This window comes from Danio rerio, chromosome 20, assembly GCF_052040795.2.
Source record: "Danio rerio strain M-AB ecotype USA chromosome 20, GRCz13ab, whole genome shotgun sequence".
Classification (NCBI taxonomy): Eukaryota; Metazoa; Chordata; class Actinopteri; order Cypriniformes; family Danionidae; genus Danio; species Danio rerio.
Genome location: NC_141040.1, coordinates 16,010,046 through 16,030,073, shown reverse-complemented (window position 1 = coordinate 16,030,073; position 20,028 = coordinate 16,010,046). Strand labels below are relative to the sequence as shown.

The window sequence follows — 20,028 nt, the reverse complement described above, 5'->3', positions numbered from 1 at the left end:
TGTCTTCATTAGTTTCAACAACAGACTTCTTCACAATTAAAAACAGCATCTATGTATGAGAGATGGAGATACTGTTGTCCTAAAAACAAAACAAACAAAAAAAAAATGCAAATAAAAAATCTTACACATACCTTTGTAGAGCTGAGCGATATGGCAAAAATGTCATCTCGAAAATCATTTTCCATATTGAACGATAACAATATATTTTTAAGTTGTTAATGCTTTAAGATTTTAAAAGAGTATCCCAACAAGGACTGAAGTCACAAAAATTAGAGGATCCGATTAAACAGCATAACATATTTTCGGCCAAAAAATTTTCAGTGGCCAAAGATTCGGTCCATCTCTAATATCACACACTTTTAGATTCCCATTGTGGCACTTTTCTGCTGTGTGATTGGCTCCTAGATTATTATAGAGTTAAAAGTGCATTGCTTATCATTGTTACAGACATAAATTTGATTGTGATTCAATATAATATTGTTTATCGGCTCAGACTAATACCGTAGGATGGCAGAAAATTTTATCAGTTTTAAAACCTTGACTTTTTCAAACCGTGATATAAATTTAAAAAAAATATCATCCCATGCTAACCTACAAGACACAAAAAACATATATATATACACACACACACACACACACACACACATATATATATATATATATATATATATTACTGTCATCATGGCAAACATAAAATAAAACAGTTATAAGAAATGAGTTATTAAAACTGTTATGTTTAGAAATGTGCTGAAAAACATTTCTCTCCATTACACAGAAATTGGGGACAAAAATAAACAGGGGGGCTAATAATTCCAGGGTGCTAATTATTCTGACTTCAACTGTATATATTACAACAACAAGTTGATAATTAAATTGTACATTAAACAGCACATTGAGTAGAATAGAGTGGGTAACCAATTTTCATTTCTCTGTTTGATATTTGGCGCCAGTTTACTCACTGGATGGAAACGGTGCTTTATTCGCAAATGTTTTATGTAATAGTCCCAGTTTTGTATGCAAGTTTAATTCACATCTTTGGATGAAAACATTACTAATGACAGTCAGAAGAGTCAGCCTGTGAGCGAGTGTTAATGAAGGCCAGGCTGCTGTCAGTGAAGGATGAGGGATTGAGCTGCTGCCGCTGTTAGCAGTCCTGAAGCCTGCCGTGATTTATAGAGCCACGCTCAGACGTTCATTTATAGATTCACATTCAGCCTGGCTCTGCCTGAGGCTTCTAAGAAAAGATCTTTAAAGTGAGCACAGTTTAAGTGTGAATACTAGGACAGGGTCAGCGACTTGCTAGAAGTTCCATCAATTGATTAAATTATTTAAAATAAAATAATAAATAAATAATACAACTAGTATAAATACAATTAGTAAATGACCTACAATTTTATGCCTAAGTAAATATAAAGATATTTTATTATATATACACATAACTGTTTTTTCTGGTTCTGGATTAGTTGATAACTGCAATATTCTCCTAGTATCAGCACTTGTCCAGCCTCTTCAGTGAGTGCGCCAAGCAGAGGACTAAACTCACTGCAGTTTGACAAAATACTGCAGATGTTGGGCTGCATAATGTATATTTAAGTGTTTTTTAGCTAAAAATATAGCTGTATAGTTGATGAATATTATTAGATTAGATTTAACTGTATTGTCATTACACATGTGCAAGTACAAGGCAACGAAATGCAGTTTAGGTCTAACCAGCAGTGCAATAGCAGCAAGTGCAGGATACAGGTATAAGTTACAAAGTGCAGTTCTAAAAAAACTATGGTGATATTTACAGATGGATGTACTATCAACATTATATACAGGTTGTATTAGCTATGAACAGAGATTTACAATAGATGAATATATGTGCAGGTTGCTATTCATAATTAGAGGTATGCAGACAGATATGAACAATTACATGTGCAGTTTAAGTAGAAATAGTGCAACAGTGCGATGAAGATGTGCCATTTTAGTTGTGCAGATTTTAAATAATTTCGGCCCAGTTTCACAAACAGGGCTTAGGTTAAGCCAGGACTAGGCCTTAGTTAAATTAGGCTATTTAAGACACATTTTAAAAAATGGCCTTAGAAAAAATATTACTAGTGTGCACGTGAAGACAAAAAAAAATGACACTGACATATTTTAAGACATCTCTCCACCAGTTATTTTGAGTTGAGACAGCTCAAACATGCAATTTAATCTTGACTAGCTTCAAACCTTGTTTGTGAAACCGGGGGTTAGTGTTTATGGGGAGTGTAAGTTATGAGGAGAGTGTGGGGGTGTATGAGGGAAGGGGGGCAAAAGAGTCTGGGGGAGTTTACTTATAAGGATTGGCTTTACAATAGTAATATTATTTTTTAATAATTACTGTCATCATGGCAAAAATAAAATAAATCAGTTATTAGAAATGAGTTATTAAAACTATTATGTTTAGAAATGTGTTGAAAAAAAATTGCTCTCTGTTGAACAGATTTGGGGAAGAGGGGGGGCGGGTAAACAGGGCTAATAATTCTAATTTCAACTGTATATACATTTCATTTTTAGACACTGCTCTGATGAAGCACATCATATGTGGTTTCAGTTCACTAATGATGCAAAGTGATCAGAGAGTAATGATGCAGAGATCCTGAATATCAAAATCCATATGCAAAATCTTCTAAGCAAGTTCTCACACAAATTTCGAAGCAGCAAACAAAAACAAACAAAAACAAACACAAACAAACACAAACACACACACACACGTACAATCATTGAATACTAATAATTGGGCAGATTTTTTATGTCATTTGAGAGTAATCAGGTAAACCGAATGTCCTTTTTAAAAAAAAAAAGGGTTTCAAAACGTTTAAATGTTTTAAAAAATTGATATTTAACTCTGTGGTGACACTATAAAATCAGCCCAAGAGACCCCAAAGTATATTAGAGTTTAAAAAAAAGTGCCAGATTTGATAATTTTCTCATGTACATTTCAAAGGGCTTCAGAAAAAAATAGTAGTAAGATGCGCCTTCCCTGATAATAAACTAATATGCCAAACTATTTAATAATTGTATACATTTATTTATTTCACAGAATTTCATGAGGCTGTTTTCACGATTACAGTTGCAGCACCTTTTCATTTTTGACAAAAATAAAAATAAAACACAAATGACAGCGAGCAGAACATCTTTAATGCATTTAGAAATAAATTAATAGCCCTGAACAAAAAAACAATTGTCGTTAACCATTAAAAACCGTTATAAAGAAGGGAGGTCACAGCATCTGTTACAACTGGGCGTGTCTAAACTCATATAATCATCAGTAACAGATGGCTAAAGCAGAGAGAGAGAGAGAGAGAGAGAGAGAGAGAGAGAGAGAATTGGCACTGGGGTGGTTAACGTACAAAACAGTCAATCCTATAATCATAAACACAGACGCAAAAATATGAAACGTGTCTCCATATCAGTGCCTGGAAGATTTCAGTAACTAGTTCTAAAACATGATGTCATTCCAAACAAAAACAATGCAAAACTAGTTCTCTGTTAGTCTGATACATCATTAAAACTAAAATATATATATATTTCCTAGTTATATCGGCCACATAGCAGCAGTTTAGAGACTCAATCTCTCATATCATCGGCTTAGTCGAGTAGAAAAATGATTGTCTTCAAAAGAGATAACAGAGACTGCAGGATGAGAAACTCCAGCTATAATCAGTATCAGTCCAAGGACACTTTGAGGGGTCAAAACGGACCTGAATTTTATAGGATATAGAAAGAGAGAGAGAGTTAGATGTGTGTGTCTGTGTGTTTTTCAGTCAGTAGCTATAGAGTTGGTTACGTGCGTGTTTTCGTCTTGTCCTCAAAGAGGCTGCGGAGCAAGTAAACCTGGACTCCGGATACGATCACCATGACTAGGACGTTAGTGCAGGACCACAGGTTGACCCGCTCGTAGTTGCTCTCCTGAAGGTTGCGATCTCGGGCTTCAAATGCTCTCAGAAGTGTCTGGATCTGAAGACTCTTTCCCAGTCGAGATTTCACATTGTTGATGGTGTCCTGGAGGAAGAGAGAGACAGAGAGAGCGTGTGAATCTTAATATTTTACTGGTGCTCAAAACTTTGCTTGTAGTTAATAGGGATGAGCGATATTGGACAAAAGTTATATTGCAATATTTAGGTGGATATACGGTTATATAGACAAAAGTATTAGCACTTTATTTAATATTTGTTCATTTATAAGCTCTTTCCCCACAGTATTTCCTTTCTCTAGTATGAAGTCTTATTTACGTCAGCTTGTTTTGGAATAAACTAATAATACCTAGAAAAGTAAAGTTTGTAGACAAACTTCATGGTGTCTTAAGAAAGCCTAGAGTGAAAGGTTGAAGTAGTATAAACATTTTAATAATTGAAGTCATTTTGGAGACATTTGAAACAGTTATAACTCAATATATGTTAGCATGTTTCTAGTATGCATTGGCATGTTTCTGCTAGGCTGTTAATAGGGGGTTCTGAGTGGTTGCTAGGGTGTTTTAAGTGGGTATTGCTTAGGCAGTTGTTAGGGTGTTCTTAGTTGTTGCTAGGCAGTAGCTAAGATGTTCTGAGTGGTGCTAGGGTGTTCCAGGTAGTTGTTGAGGTGTTGCTAGAGGGTTGCTGAGGTGTTGGTAGTTGGTTGCCAGGGTGTTCCGAGTAGTCGCTAAAGCATTGCTAGGTTGTTTTATGTGGTTGCGCACCCGAGTTGAGAAGACACGTTCACAGTAGCTAAACGCACCGTACTCTGACGTCAAGCGAACCCGGGTGCAGACCAATAGTGTTAGTGTGAAAGCACTCTTAGTGTGAATTAGCATGTTGTTAGCATGTTTGTTGTATAAACTAGCATGTTGTTAGCATGAATTTAGTTTGAATTAGCATGTTGTTAGTATGATTAGCATGTTAGTATGGACTGGTATGTTGTTAGTATGTCAAATGTAAAGTCAATGGCAGATTTTTTTTTTTACAATGGAAGTCTATGGGACAGTTGCTAGGGTGCCGTAAGTGGTTGCTAGGGTGTGGCTAGTAAGTTAATAGAACATCAGTGATTGGCAGATTGGTAATCTGAGTTAAATGAGCCTAACCTTAAGTCTGTATGACAGTCTGGTGCAAAGTTATGAGGTCACAAAATTTGGTCCAATGTTAAGTCAATGGGACTTTACAGAATATTTTCGGGTCAATTTAAAAAAACCGTATGTCAGATCAGTTGGAAAAGACATAGCAACTTAATGGAGTATAGTTTGGAGGTTTTGAGTGAGTTTGGTGGTTGTAGTATGAATGGTCTAGAAGGAGATGAGTTTTTAAAATAGTCGAAGAAGAAGATGAATAAGTTTGTGGTATTGTATAACAGTATGTTGGCTTCATCCACCATAATAAAAAAGTAATAACTAGCCCCCTTAGGATTTTTTTTTCTCAATTGGCTACAGAACAAACCTCTGTTTGTTAATCTAATTAAATAGCACATTAAACTAAACACTAGAATTTTACAAATGATTTTTTTGTTGTTGCTTTTTTTTGATTGGCTGATGAGCATTCTAAGATGTGCAATTATTATCTGACAGCTAAAGTAGCTCCAGGCAGGTTTTAACAACATTACAATTCAATATCACTACACTACACTACACATGATTGGAGTCATTTCACAGCTACAACTTTTAAAAATCAGATTAAGACAAAATAAAGGATTTAGATTAGATGTGTAAGAAACTGCACACAGGAGCAAAAAACAGACAAATGTCTAGAACCACAACATCACGACATCAAATCTGAACAGTGTCTTTAGGTGTGGTAACCATATTTTAAGCAGAATAATGGACTCCGGTGTGCTGGATTATTAGACAATAACGCACACTCAAGTAACAGCCTCATCATCTCTGTGCATTATGTTTCAAATAACTCCAATAATGAACCATCATCAATTATTCCTTAATTCAAGACACAAACTTTAATGTTTATTTTGCATAAATCTTACATGATAAACCTTAGGAACTTCAGATTAATACCCAAAATCACAAGCTTTCTGAACTTTTTTTTCCATTTAAAGGAAGAAATGCAATGTTTGAAACTACATCACTTAAATAAGGTGAGTGAAAAGTAACTAGGCATCAAAAATTGGTCCGTGTTTCTACAACAATTTTTACAACAAAAATTCATGACTTTTTCAGGTTTTTCAAGTCAATTTTCATAACCTAATGTTTCATGTAATGTCTACATATATGTGGTAAATCATAAGAAACATTTATATTTTTTACAGCATATCATAAAACACACAATAGTTTCAATGTACTTTTAAATCCATGTAAAATAGATGATGCTTACACAGCACTAATAATGTGAGAGCCTGTTTTTGACCAAGAAAAGAAAAGTTAAAACAACTAACCTCCATTCTGTATTCAGATATTTGTAACACTAATTTCAGATAATATTACTAGTTTAACAAACTATTGAGATTAGGTTAAACTACTTCTATTATTAAGCTACGATCACACTGCACTTTTCACTCCATAGACTTCCATTCATAGGCATGCGAATGCAGCAGACCAAAACCCAAGGATGTGCGCATTTCACTGCATGTTTCGCAAGTTTCGCATTTCACTGCATTCAAAAGTTCAATCTTGGTGAATTCTTACCTGCGAAAACACATCAGGTGACTGCGTGAGACCAATAGAAGAGCATTTAAAATACGAAGCAATCCCTTACTTTTATTGATGTCTAATCATATTGTTTAACCCTGCCTCTTTTCGCAGCGATGTACGACAGAATTTTGCAAGCACAAGCTCTAGTGTGACCACAGCTTAAGTCGCTTTGGACAAAAACATCTGCTAAATGACTAAATGTAAATGATGTTTCCACGAATTTTCCAAAACCTTTTCTTTTTTCCAGGCCTTTAAAGCAGTGTTAAAATTCCTTGACTTCAGGTCCAGGTTTTCCATCACGTACGAACCCTGCTCATATTATAAAGAGCTGATAAAAGCTGTACAGTGAAAACCAGAGATGTATGATTTGTCAAGTGGCGATAATTTAAATAACACCAACCCTAGAATCAATACATGGAGACGAATAAAGTGAGGCCTGTGATAATATAACGTCTGATTCACACACGGGACGTCATCGTCAACGCTTCCTATTCATTTTGAAAGGATGGTGTCAAGCACTGCTGAACTGGATCGTGGCTCACTGGGAAGTTGGGAATTTCTCAACTTTTTAAGCACCAACAGGAGCGTCAGCCAATCAGATCGCTTTATGCAAATACCCCAGCTCAGACAGTAGCCAATTGTAGTCTAATTTCATTGGCTGATGATGCTATGACGATCGCATCAGCCCTAACTTCAGACATGTCCTCCGTCAAGCATTGACGTTTACGCCCTATGTGAATGGGGTGGAAGGTTGATCATTTGTGATCATGTAATAACTGTAAAGTAGACAGCATTTCAAATGCTGACTAGTGTATTTTACCAAGGAAAGCAGTGTATATGTAATTAACGAGACTACTTATAAAATACCTCACAGATACCCGTAAATACTATGCATACAGACCCCAAGAGTCTAGTCAAGAGTCAGAGTCTAGCTAATTCTCAAAGTTATTACGGACAAAAAACTAATCAGAATAAATCTCAAACTTTTGCAGCAATTCCCACCGCTCTTTAAAAGTCTTTGTGTTTTTGAAGGTCAAAGAGAAGAGAAATAAATGTTTTTGTTTCGAAAAAATAAACCTAATAATTTTATTATGTCTGCAGGATCAAAAGTAGAGACCTAAAGAGTCCCACAAACATGCGTCTAAGAACTGCTCCGCAATTGATCTAAATCTCCACTTTGAAACAATGGCAGGTAAACAAAGTCAGCTCAAACACTTTGACCCAGCACCAGCACACAATTTCCTGCGCAGATGCGAATTTAATCAAAAGCTTCCTGTTTCTTCCTGAAAGGCCTTGTTAACACAGAAGGTACAGCTCTAAATGTGTTTGTTAATATTGGCTTGTGTACTGCAGTCAGAGTTATGCCATTTCGCAAGCACTCAGGGTCACACTGACACCACCTGTGCTGCACAGCATGCTGGGGGTTTAGTTGGCATGATTTGTTATCTGCACCGGTTTAGTTCAAACAAAATGTCGGCTTAGCAGCAAGGTTATTATAGAGTAGTTTAGCATTTTTAAATGAATTTAATTTCTATATTTTTAAACATTCAATCATTAATGGTTTTGTTAGATTTAGCTCAGTTTTTCTGTAAACACATTTGTATTAAGTTTTTAGATATTTCGTTACAGTTTTTAGTAACTCTAATCAAACAGTTGGCAGATAACAAACCAAAGAAACTAACTATTTTGGAAAGCTCTTTGTAATAAAAATAAAATAATTATTTGAACAGACACTGAACAAAAATGCAGGCAGTGGGTAGCACGTTCGCTTCACAGCAAGAAGGTCGCTGGTTCGAGCCTCAGCTGGGTCAGTTGGCATTTCTGTGTGGAGTTTGCATGTTCTCTCCATGTTCGCATGGGTTTCCTCCAGGTGCTCTGGTTTCCCCCACAGTCCAATGACATGTGGTATAGGTGAATTGGATAAGCTAATTTGTCCGTAGTGTATGTGTGAATGAGTGTGCATGGATGTTTCCCGAGATGGGTTGCCGCTGGAAGGGCATCTGCTGCGTGGCTCGATTCTGCCGTGGCAACCCCAGATTAATAAATGGACTGAGCCGAAAAGAAAATTAATGAATGAACAAAAACGCAACATTAACAAATCAAAGTAATAATTAAAACATCTTTATATTAAACCCCAGGTGGCGCTCTTATGTGGAAACTCAATACACCCACTATAAAAAAAAAGGAAATCCTAAAAGCATTCCATTACAAGCAGAAGAATGACTGCTTTTATTGGTTCAACGTGACTAATAAGCACACAATTACGGAGTCATATCACAGAAGGATTTATTTTAAACGCTCGGCTGAAGTTATGAAGTGAGTTTAGTGTAAAAAAAAAATATTATTATATGTGGTATTTTCACATTCAGCATTTACAGCACATCGTGTTCCCACTCTAAAGCCTGGTTTTTACTTCTGTGTCAAGTGATCGGCATGACCAACAGGAATGCAACGCTCGTAGCTGTGCATTTATACTTCAGCGCACCGTTTCTGTTGGTCTGCATTAACACTTCCGAAATGCTAGTTGGCAGGAGGTGTTTATGTTTCTCTGTGTCGAGTTTCTTCGCTGGTGTTTTGTTTTTTCTGAACGCTTCCTTAATGTACAAGGAGCTCAGACTCGCTCATTTTGAGGCGGACGTGCAACAGCTTTAACCATGAGGTAAACAAAACAAAACTTTCCATCCGGAGCTCCTCCACGGGACTCCACACTTGTAAACAATCGCTCCATCGAGCTCATGCGGCTCTCTGTCCTACCCCCACTCGTCAACGATACCAAGCCGACCAATCACAGCGCTTGCGCTACGCATCGTGGCAACATGTAGTTACATTTTTTGAGAGGTGTGCGTAGACGCGTAGTCCGCGCCATAGCATACGTGTGCGCTTGATGCAGAAGTATAAATCAGCCTTAAGCCAAATGACCCAGACCTCTCCCTGACTAAAAAACTGAATTTTCCTTATTTTTCCCATGAGAATGTTGCAGACATTTACAATGTGTTAAGATTTATGGTCCATTCAATTCTACTCATCTTTGAGCATACAAAAGAGCTGGTTATGCTGCTTGATGTTGTAAACTTTTAAACTTAAATTTTCTTTTATCATTTCATTTTAATGTGCAGTCATGAACATGCCAGTTTGAAGCGCATATAGCTTGGCCATTTCTTATGCCAAGTAATTTACTCATAGGCAAATGAATCAGAAGTCTAAGTCTGTATGGAAGCAGTAATCTAAAAAAAAATAAAAAACTGTGCTCCTTTACTGTACTTATGCACGCAGTGTGAAAGAGATTTCAGAAGCTACACTGACAAAAAATGATTTCTGCAAAATTGTTGCATACGATATATATGGGTTGAATTTAAACAAAAAAATTACATTTAGTAATGTTCAACGTAATTTGTTTGCTTAAATTCAGCCCAAATAAATAGTTTACAACTTTAAAATGTAATAAATCCAAAAAAATCATCTTTGAACCATTTTTTTCAGTGTATGTACATTACTGGCATTATCACATAATTATTATTGATTTCATTATCATCCAATTAAATTGATTTTCTATTAGAACGTGATGTTGCGTAGCTTGTCAGTGGACTAGGACTCTGTGTAGTAAATGTTGCTCCAACTGAAAATGCGTGCTGGAGGTTTACTACAACCGGTGTCACTCACAAAATGCCTGTGAAGATTGCTTTGGATTAATCGCCCAGCCCTAGTACAAGACTAATATATTCATTGTCTGCATGACGTTCATTCATATATGGATGATTCAATTCCTGCTAACCCACATTCCATACCCATAGTTAAACTTACCACACCTTTAGACCAATGATTTCCCATTATTTGTATTTCATGCTGTTCCTGATTACTGCTGTGCATTTCTCAAAAACCCTTTCACAAAGATCCCTCTCACATAAAGATAATTCTAGATGATGATTATAGCGATTAACAGAATTTAAAACATCTCCATAGGCAATATACTCTGTAATTTTCACATTTGAAAGTGATTTCTTTGGTATACTCTGTGACACCTGAAAGTTCTGCGGTTATTAAAAGTTGTATATATCATTTTGACGGATGTAAACAATAACAATCCTGACATATTTCCTGTTTAATATTTTTAATTTCCATAGCTTCCAAGAATCCAATAAGATCCACATATTAATAATTAATGTTTTGATGTCTGTTTAAACAATTAGGTTAGGATTGAGTTGGCTTTTTTACAGTTATGTAAAGTTAAGTAGTTTGACAAGCAGGAAATCTTCATGAACCAGTGACATAATCACATCACACAAAATGGTCCATTACATCATGATCATGTCAGTGTCATCATGATCCTTCAGAAATCACTCTAATATGATGATTTTGTGCTTATAGGATGATTATCAATGTTAAAAATGACTTTACTGCTTAATTATTTTGTGGAAACCATAACCATTCTACATAGAAAGTTTAAAGAATTTTTTTTTGGGTAAAACTCCACGTCTTATCCATGTTTATTTTTAGATATATAAGGGATATATATATTGTATATTGTTTTATATGCATGTAGGAAAAGTGCTATATATATATATATATATATATATATATATATATATATATATATATATATATATATATATATATATATATATATATATATATATATATATAAAATATAAAAAATAAATAAAATATATATATATATATATATATATATATATATATATATATATATATATACACCCAAAAGCTTTGAATGGTAGTGTATGCTTAATTTGAAATTTTCATCTTTGTGCATTATTAAATAATTATGCAATTAATTAATATATTATTATATAAATCACCCAGCACCTCTTTTCTAAATGTTCTGTTAATAATATGTATGAAAAAATTACTTTTATGAAAAAAAATAGTGCACTTTTAGAAATTTTGATGTTAGTATTCATGCATGTAAACGTCTTAATTGCTTTATTTCCTTCCTGAACAAAGTGTGCATGTGTGCGTAAGGGTGAAAGGTAACCCCTTTCAAGGTGGCTTCTAGACTCAAACAAGTTCCCACAGCTTTACGAATGATATCTGTGACATTCTGAAGCTTTCCCTCTACAGAATAGGATCGAAGCGCAGACAAAGTTAGCTGGCACTGACATCTCATTTTGGAATACAACCATACAAGTATGTTTTGCATTACATTGCGATGAGTTAAAACAGCGGTCAGTAATAGCTAGTTTAAAGAGGTAGTTCACCTAAAACTGAGGAAATATAAATTTATATAATCTAGTTTCAAATGAACAATAATCTACATATAACTGAAAAGTTATATGCTTTCGTTCTTTCTGACAACTGGCTAAGCCAAAGTGATGCAATTGCTACAGGGCAGGCTTTTAACGACTCTGCCTTTGTCTTTGGGTGATACTTTTCTCTCAGGAGGTGTGGAATGAGCCCCCACATCCTCCGCTCATTCTACACCTGCACTGTGGAAAGCATCCTGTCTGGCTGTATCACGACCTGGTATGGAAATAGCACCAGCAGCAATCGCAAAGGCCTTCATAGAATTGTGCGAACTGCTGGACGCGTAATAGGGGGTGAGCTTTCCTCCCTCTAGGACATTTACACCAGGTGGTGCATGAGGAAAGTGAAGAGAATTATCAGTGACTCCAGCCATCCAAGCCATAGACTTTTCTCTCTGCTATCCTCAGGCAGACATCCGATCACGCATCAGCCGACTGAAGGAAAGCTTCTTCCCTAGGACTAACAGGCTGATGAACACTTAACACACAGACTCTTCCATACCCCTCCCTGCACACCATCAATATGTAGCATGCACTGCACTTTAACCAATCCATACTTGAAACAATACTGCCTACAACTATGTGGACATCTATTCATTGTACATATCACTGTCAATTTCACATTGTCGTTGTATTTGCACTGTCTGCATTTTGCACTGTCTGTATTTTGCACTGTCGTTGTATTTGAACTATCTGTTTTTTTTACTGTCTGGAGCCAGCACCAAAGCTTTGCACTCATCATAGCAGACATGCTGCTGATGATGTGACAATAAAAGTGATTTGATTTGATTTAGGCCAAAGAAAGCCCTTTTGTTGATTAACTTGTGTGGTCAGTAGCTGGTTTCGAACACCTATATGCCAGTTATCATGTATTATATTAATACTTAATTTGCATGCTTTGTTTAGCCATCTCCCCTCCTCCTAAGAAGACATTTTAGACAGGACATCTTTGTCTTAATTCAGACTTGTGATAAAACTCGCAGACTGCAGACCTCCAATAAGCTGCTGCAGACACATGGACTTCTTAAAGACGCTCTATGACTGCAGATTAACCAACATGTCTCAATAAAAAATTCTGCTTGTTTTCAGGTCTCCTGGACTGGGTTCTCTTCTCTCTTTCAATCATTAATTTTTTACAATAACTGAAAATTCATTTGCTCATCCTTTACTTGTTTCAAACTTTTTCCGAGTTTCTTTCTTCTATTAAACACAAAAGGAGACATTTTGAAAAATGCTATGAACCTGTGACTAGGGCTGGGCGATAAGGCAAAAAAATAAAAAATAAATAAATAAATCTTTTTTTTTTTTTTGATAAAGTTTGACCAATTCATGATTTAGATATTTTTATTGTGTAACTAGTCAACTTAAAACATTACAACAACATGACTGAAGTAACTTTCTCTTTATGAGCAACTTGAAAAAAAAATTGGAAACATTTAAGGAACATTGTATTTTAATGGCCATGCCATACATGAATTTGTCAACAAAGTGTAAATAAATGTAAAACAAATTCATGAGTTAAATATTGTTGCAAAATATTTTATCAGTAAATATTGTGCAATTTAAAATAAACAATAAATACTTCTGCTTTGATTTTATAGTAAAAAAATAACCCTATTAACCAAAGTAAACATTACATCAGTCAACTCAAAAAGTTCAGCAAATTTACAACAATAAAAAATAAAAACACCACAAAACAAAAAAAAAACACTTTGTAGACCATCGTGTAAACAAAGCATGTTGTTGATAAGTTGCATGTAGCTGTAACAGGTTTTTTGAGAGGACAACCAATCTGTCTACTGTTTCAGGCTTTAGAGATGCTCTGTGACAGGTCATAATGTTCCCACCTGCACTAAACTTGCTCTCAGTATGGGCCTTGGTAGCAGGAATACAGAGGTATTTTTTGCAAGTGGGCTGAGCCTGGGAAAGATTGTCTAATTAGCCTTCCACAAGTGAAGTGGGTCTGTGTCTGAATCTACATCTGGAGACATCAAAAAGGCTGTCAGCTCAGCTTTGACTTTGTCTTCTTCTGACTGAATGACAGGTTGTGATGCTGGTGCCGTTTTCTTAAAAAGAGATAGTGGAAGTAAGGGACTGAACACTGAGACTGTAAAGCCTGATTTAACCCAATACGTGAAGTTGTGGACGTGGAGCTGCTGCAAATACAAGCACCAGGTGTGAGTCTAATATATAAAAATATGTATTTATTCTATTTTTCTTTTTTATTTGCACCACTACTTGTACTTCACTACTACAGCTGCTCGCCTCTGCTTATGTTCAAACCAAACTAAGATCAGCGCGGTCTTTATAATGGCAGGTTTTTACGTCCTTCATACATGCTGAAAGATCGAGTTTATCGACTTGATAAGGGAATATGTCTTGACATAATCCACAAAGATGTGACTTAAAAAAGCATGAAGTCATGTATCATTTTAATCATTGCATTAGTCTGAATGTAAATCCCCTCGTCAGGCAGCGCTGGAGCAGTGTAAGAGAGTGGACCACAGCACATCAAACGAAAGGTATTAACAAAAGAAAAATACACAACTTAAGACACTTAAATGCTTGTATTTGCACTAGCTGTGCGATACGCGTCCCTAACTTCATGTATTTGGTTAAATTAGGCTGTCAAGTCTTCCTGTGTTCAGTCTGTTATAATCAAGGTGGAAACCCAGACAGGAAGTCAGGCAACGTAATACAAAGAGTGGACTAATAATATCTTGGATAAGTGGACAAATAATATCTTGGAGCCAATAGCTAGACTGTATAATAGGGCCTATAAGATCCACTTTCTGGATGGACATATCACTGTTTTGCTCTATCACTTTCTAATGCTTTACCATTTCTAAACTACATTATGAACACAGGGATTAAACTGTCCTATAAAATTTTAAATAGCGCAACCTCAGCAGCCGTTTGTGCTTTGGTACCAAAACTTAACACAAGGACAGATCGTTCCACCAGATCTGCAACAAATGAAGGTTCGCCATTACCGGCTTTAAAAAAAATGTTATGGACAGAGATCTTTCTTTTATGTATTCACAAAAGCATGGAATGAGATCCCACAACATCTAAAAACAATACCAACACTGAGACTTTACAAAAAAAAAAATCCCATGCTCGTCATCTGATGGTCAACTATCCCTGTAGCCACTGAGATAGTAGCCTGCTTTTCTCTACTTTATATGTTTGGTGATTGTTTGTACTGTGTTGATGGATGAGATGTCTGTCTGTTTTTTTTTGTTCTGCAGAGCAGGAACCTGCTGAAAAACAGCATTCATGCTGAGTTAGGCCCGATTATCTTTTAATCTTTTCCTGTTTTAAAAATTATAAATAAATTGTCTTAAAATGTAAATACGAATTAATATTAATAAAAAAAATAATCAAAGGAATCACCCAGCCCTACCTGTCACCATTGACTTCCATAGTATTTGTTTTTCCTGCTATGCAAGTCAATGGTTACAGGTTTTCAGCATTCTTCAGAATATCCTCTTTTGTGTTTAACAGAAGAAAGAAACTCTTATGTTTGCAATTACTTGAGGGGGAGTGAACAGTGAGTGCACTTTCTTTTTTAGGTAAACTATGCTTAACTTCATCGGTTGTGTTTTGAAATAAGGCGTGTAAATAATGGCGGTGAGAAAAATAACCACAATTCTTAGGGATTGATATGAATAATGGAAATCGCATATAAACGGGGAAAAACTCCTGACATAAAACCATCATATTGCGATTAACCCTCACTCTGATTTTTGGAAATTCAGATTATATGTGCCCATGTTAATGTAGTTATTGTCATGTAAACACATTGAAACTTCTGGAGCTGCGCATCAACAGATTTGCTTTTCAGTGTTTGGACTTAAACCACACAGAATTGAACTAAACTAAACTTTAACTCTGAAAACTGAACTGACACCGTTTCAATTTACTAGAACTTCTATGATAAGCTGCTTTGACACAATTTACATCGTAAATACGCTATAGAAATAAACATGAATTGAACTAAGGGTGTGATCTTACCATAATATCCTCCAGCTTCATGTCCAGAAGATCTGCTCCCTGCACATACGCTTTCCAGTCCTCCGATTCCTCGTCCTCTCCCATATTGTCCAAAATCAGCTCAAAGAAGATGACTTTCTCCGAAACCGCACTGAATGTGTTATCAAAACAGAACATGTAGTCTCCCTCTTCTGTTTCCACACTGAGGACAAAAGGTCACAGAGAAAGCACACGCATTACTATTTGAGGAGCAGAAAGTTCATGACTCTGACTAAACTGTGTTATAAGCAAAACTCACGTATGAACCCCGTCAGATTTTCTGTAGTCAGAGGCTATGATGTGGCCGCTGGGTGAGTTTAACTGGAAGTCCACGTCTAGACTTGCTCCATCCAAAACCTGCACATAGATATCCCTTAATGAGAGATCAGCGCTGATTCTGACTTCACAATATGAAAGTTTGAGCTTACAGCTATAATGTTAAATGAAAATATAACAAATATTATTATACGCTTATATTTGGACTTTAAATGAGAAGATATTTTAGTGTTGACATTTCTAATTGTAACATTTTATTCTTTTATTGTTGTATTATCATTATTATTATTATTATTATTATTATTATTATTATTAATTTAGTTCTTATAAATAAAATAAGCAAAAATCTGTCTCGGCAGGTCACACAACAAAAACTTAGAAATTTGCCATGCTGAGGTGAAATATTGTAGATATTTGTAAAATGATGTTCACCCTATTCAGTTTTGAAAATTTCTATATTGTTTAAATTAAATTTAATTGCATTAATAGAAACAAGAATCAAATGAAATCCAAAGCTTGTGAATCGAAATCAAATGCTTGTTAATTAACATTTTATCGAAATTGAGAATCAATTCAAAGCTTGAGATTCTGAATAGAACTGAATCAAAAACTGAAAGCTTGTGAATCAAAATTAATTCAATAGCTTAATGAATGGAAACTAAATTAAAATCAAGAATTGAAAGCTTCTGAATTGAAGTTAAATTAAAAGCTTATGAATCGAAATCAAATTGATTCAAGAATTGAATCAAATCGAACTCTTGAGAATCAGGATCTAATCAAATGCCAGAAAATCACAATTGAAATCGAAAATAGAAGGCTTGTTAATCAAATTAAAATCAAATGCTTGTTGATCGAAATCTAATTGAATAAAGAATTGAATCAAATTGTCGATTACTTGGGGAAAAAAATCTAAATGCTTGCAAATTGAAGCCGAATTGAATCAAAAGCTTGAGAATCAGAATTGAATAAAATAGTTGTAAATGAAAATTGAATTGAAATCGAAAATTGAAAGCATGTGAAAAAAAAAATCACATTGAATCAAGAATTGAATTAAATCAAAAGCTTGTAAATCAAAATCGATTCAAATGCTTGTGACTCGAAATTGAATTGAAATCAAAAATTGAAAAGAGAATTGAAAGCTTATGAATCAAAATCCAAATGAATCAAGAATCAAATCATATCAAATGCTTGTGAATCGAAATCAAATCGAGAATGGAATAGAAACCCTGTGAATCAAAATCAAATAAATTGGGGGATCTGAATCAATACCCAGCCTTATTTGAGTTTGCTACACTCTCAGAAATAAAGATACGCGAGTTGTCACTAAAAAGTACAAAAGTGTTCCTCTTAAAATTTTTAGGTACTAATATATACTTTTGAGGTACCAATATTGATCCTTTAAGTACAAATGTGTATCTTTTGAAAAGGTACCACCCTAGTGAAAGCTTCCGTACCTTTTTTTATGAGAGAGTATGAGACAAATAAGAGATTTCATTTACACAAGTCTACAGAAATAGTCCTCTGGGTACATCCTCTTCGTCAAAACTGACCTTTAGCTTCATTGTGCCACTTCTCTAAACTCTGTCACAACTTGAAGAATCATTTCAATTAGCCATACTGCATTGCATAAAATCATATCTAAGAGCATAATGGACAGTTTGTTTCACAATCAGTGGGGGAAAAGAGAGAAAAATCTCAAGTCTGCATGGAGAGCTGAAAACATATTATTAGCCCCTTCTGTAAAATCCTAATTATTTAAAAAGTAAAAAAGATTTTTTTTAAAAACATTTTCATTTCATTGCCATGATGATGATAAACAGTATTTACTGGCTATTTTGCAAGATACTAGTATTAAGCTTAAAGTGCAATTTAAATGCTTAATTACTACTTAAATATAGGCAAGTTAGGGTAGGGTAAGTTAGGGTAATTAGGCAAGTCATTGGACAACAGTGGTGCATTTCTGTAGTTAACCTTTAAAAATAAAAATAAACATTAAACTGCTTTTATTACAGCTAAACTAAAAGAAATAAGACTTTAAAAATTTATAAAATAGAAAATTTCACAGTTTAATAATTATGGCTTCAACTGTACATCTAAAAAATTCTATAACTCTCTCAATTCAATACAATTCAATAATTGCTTTATTGGCATGACAAATGTTACAAATGTATTGGCAAAGCTTATAAAGTTTACATTAAAAACCAAAGAACATACATATATTATAAAAAGACACAGTAAATAGCAGTAGTCGTAGGAGTGGTACAAAATATATATACATATAATAAAATAAAAATATAAATAATAGATAATTTTATTCAATTTATCACATATTATTCAATATCATATTATTCAATATATCATATTATATATTTTCAACAAAAAATAATAATAGATCAGAATAAACTATAATAAAATAAATAATAATATAAACTCTCTACGTGTAACTCTAAAAATATTTCTTTCTGTGTTTCAAATAAAAAGAAGATAAGTGAAAATGCACAAATAAATACATAATTTTCTATTATAAGATTCTTAAAATTATATTAAATTCTATTTTAAAATTATTAAACTTTGACAGAATTTTGCCTTTTAGATTTTCACATTTTGTTTTAAAAAGAGGGAGACGTTCCTTGTTTGATGGTGTTTGCATTTAATACAATTTTCAAAAGTTATTTTATTTCCCAGAGATGGGTTGCGGCAGGAAGGGCATCCGCAGCGTAAAAACTTGCTGGATAAGTTGGCGGTTCATTCCGCTGTGGTGATCCCGGTTTAATAAAGGGACTAAGCCAACAAGAAAATGAATAAATGAAAAAGTTATTTTATACAATTAAACATATTACATTCTGGTGGAGAAAAAATCTAAAAATGAGTGAATAATATTTAATAATAGTAATTCAGCATAACAAATATAATATTGGGGGAGTTGTTTTTATTACAAATATATTTATTGTTTATCTGTATTTATTAAAATATTTTACATAATAAATGACCATGTTAATAATTGCATTTGGTTTAAATGCATAAAAAACTTCATCCTGACAAGGTTTTTAAATGGCTTGTCGTTTGAAGGACAATGACAAAGTATTAAGATTTATAAAAACTAATCATTTGTATTTTGGGACACAACAATACGACAATTAAACAGCTTTTTTTATTTTAAAATGTCATCAATCGTTCTGGTAATAAACATGTCTGGTACATAAACTCAAACTGCCTCATATCTATTTACATTTAATCGATATAATAACAAGTATTTGTGTTGTGTATCATCATAATCAGTGTCAGGCACACGCAGAGGCTGAGAATGAGAGTACCTGGTACTCGATCTCCAGTGAAGCGTCTTTCTTCATCGTCTGGAAGAAACATTCTCTGCGTCCCGCGGCCAGAGTGAACGTAAAGTCGCTGTCCAAAGACTGAGAGAAAGCGCTGGCCAAAGAGACACACACAGACAAACACGCCACACACGCTCTCAACACCTCCATACTCCACCGCATCGCTCCACACGGACAAAACTTTACCGACAAGCGATGAAAGTTACTCTTCTTGTGTAAACTTGAGCTGCTGCTCGGGACAGCTCAGCTCACCGGACTAGTTGAATGCCATAACTTGAGGACCCCGCCTCAAAAACGGTCAAACGTTATTTGAAGGTTTTACATGTTCCAACACTGATTACTCAGCTTTTTCTAAGAGAATTGACTAAAGCTGAACATAAATTTATAGAACACTTGTTTTGTGAGAGCAAATTAAATATTTATAGGCTGCACATGTACAGCGTCATCCTCTGGCATTTAACTCGACGTCCTGAAATATTGCATTGTGGGAAAT

General features: G+C 34.7%; 1 protein-coding gene across 3 annotated transcripts; it reads right to left on the bottom strand.

Annotated features, from left to right (window-relative positions):
* Positions 1 to 3,143: 3,143 nt before the first annotated feature.
* On the bottom strand, positions 3,144 to 19,793 carry tmed5 (transmembrane p24 trafficking protein 5). Of its 3 annotated transcripts, XM_087296463.1 has the most exons (5): positions 19,518 to 19,793; positions 16,187 to 16,284; positions 15,910 to 16,090; positions 3,819 to 4,029; positions 3,144 to 3,728 (listed from the first exon to the last, which is right to left on the bottom strand). In XM_087296463.1, the coding sequence occupies exons 1-5, from the start codon at positions 19,695 to 19,697 to the stop codon at positions 3,718 to 3,720; spliced, it is 681 nt and encodes a 226-aa protein (XP_087152589.1). In that variant the 5' UTR covers positions 19,698 to 19,793; the 3' UTR covers positions 3,144 to 3,717. The 3 variants fall into 3 exon arrangements, with proteins under 3 accessions (XP_087152589.1, NP_956697.1, XP_087152590.1); NM_200403.1 differs by having other exon boundaries at positions 3,149 to 4,029; positions 19,518 to 19,716; XM_087296464.1 differs by lacking the exons at positions 3,144 to 3,728; positions 3,819 to 4,029 and adding an exon at positions 13,344 to 13,958.
* Positions 19,794 to 20,028: the final 235 nt, after the last annotated feature.

Bases quoted from the DNA above. Each gene is read 5' to 3' on its own strand.
- tmed5 (XM_087296463.1), bottom strand. From the start codon at position 19,697: ATGCGGTGGAGTATGGAGGTGTTGAGAGCGTGTGTGGCGTGTTTGTCT. The intron at 16,091-16,186 runs GTGAGTTTTGCT...TTTTGTCCTCAG, and splicing joins AAATCTGACGGGGTTCATAC to TGTGGAAACAGAAGAGGGAG. The intron at 4,030-15,909 runs GTAAGATCACAC...CTCTTCCTCCAG, and splicing joins TGAAGCTGGAGGATATTATG to GACACCATCAACAATGTGAA.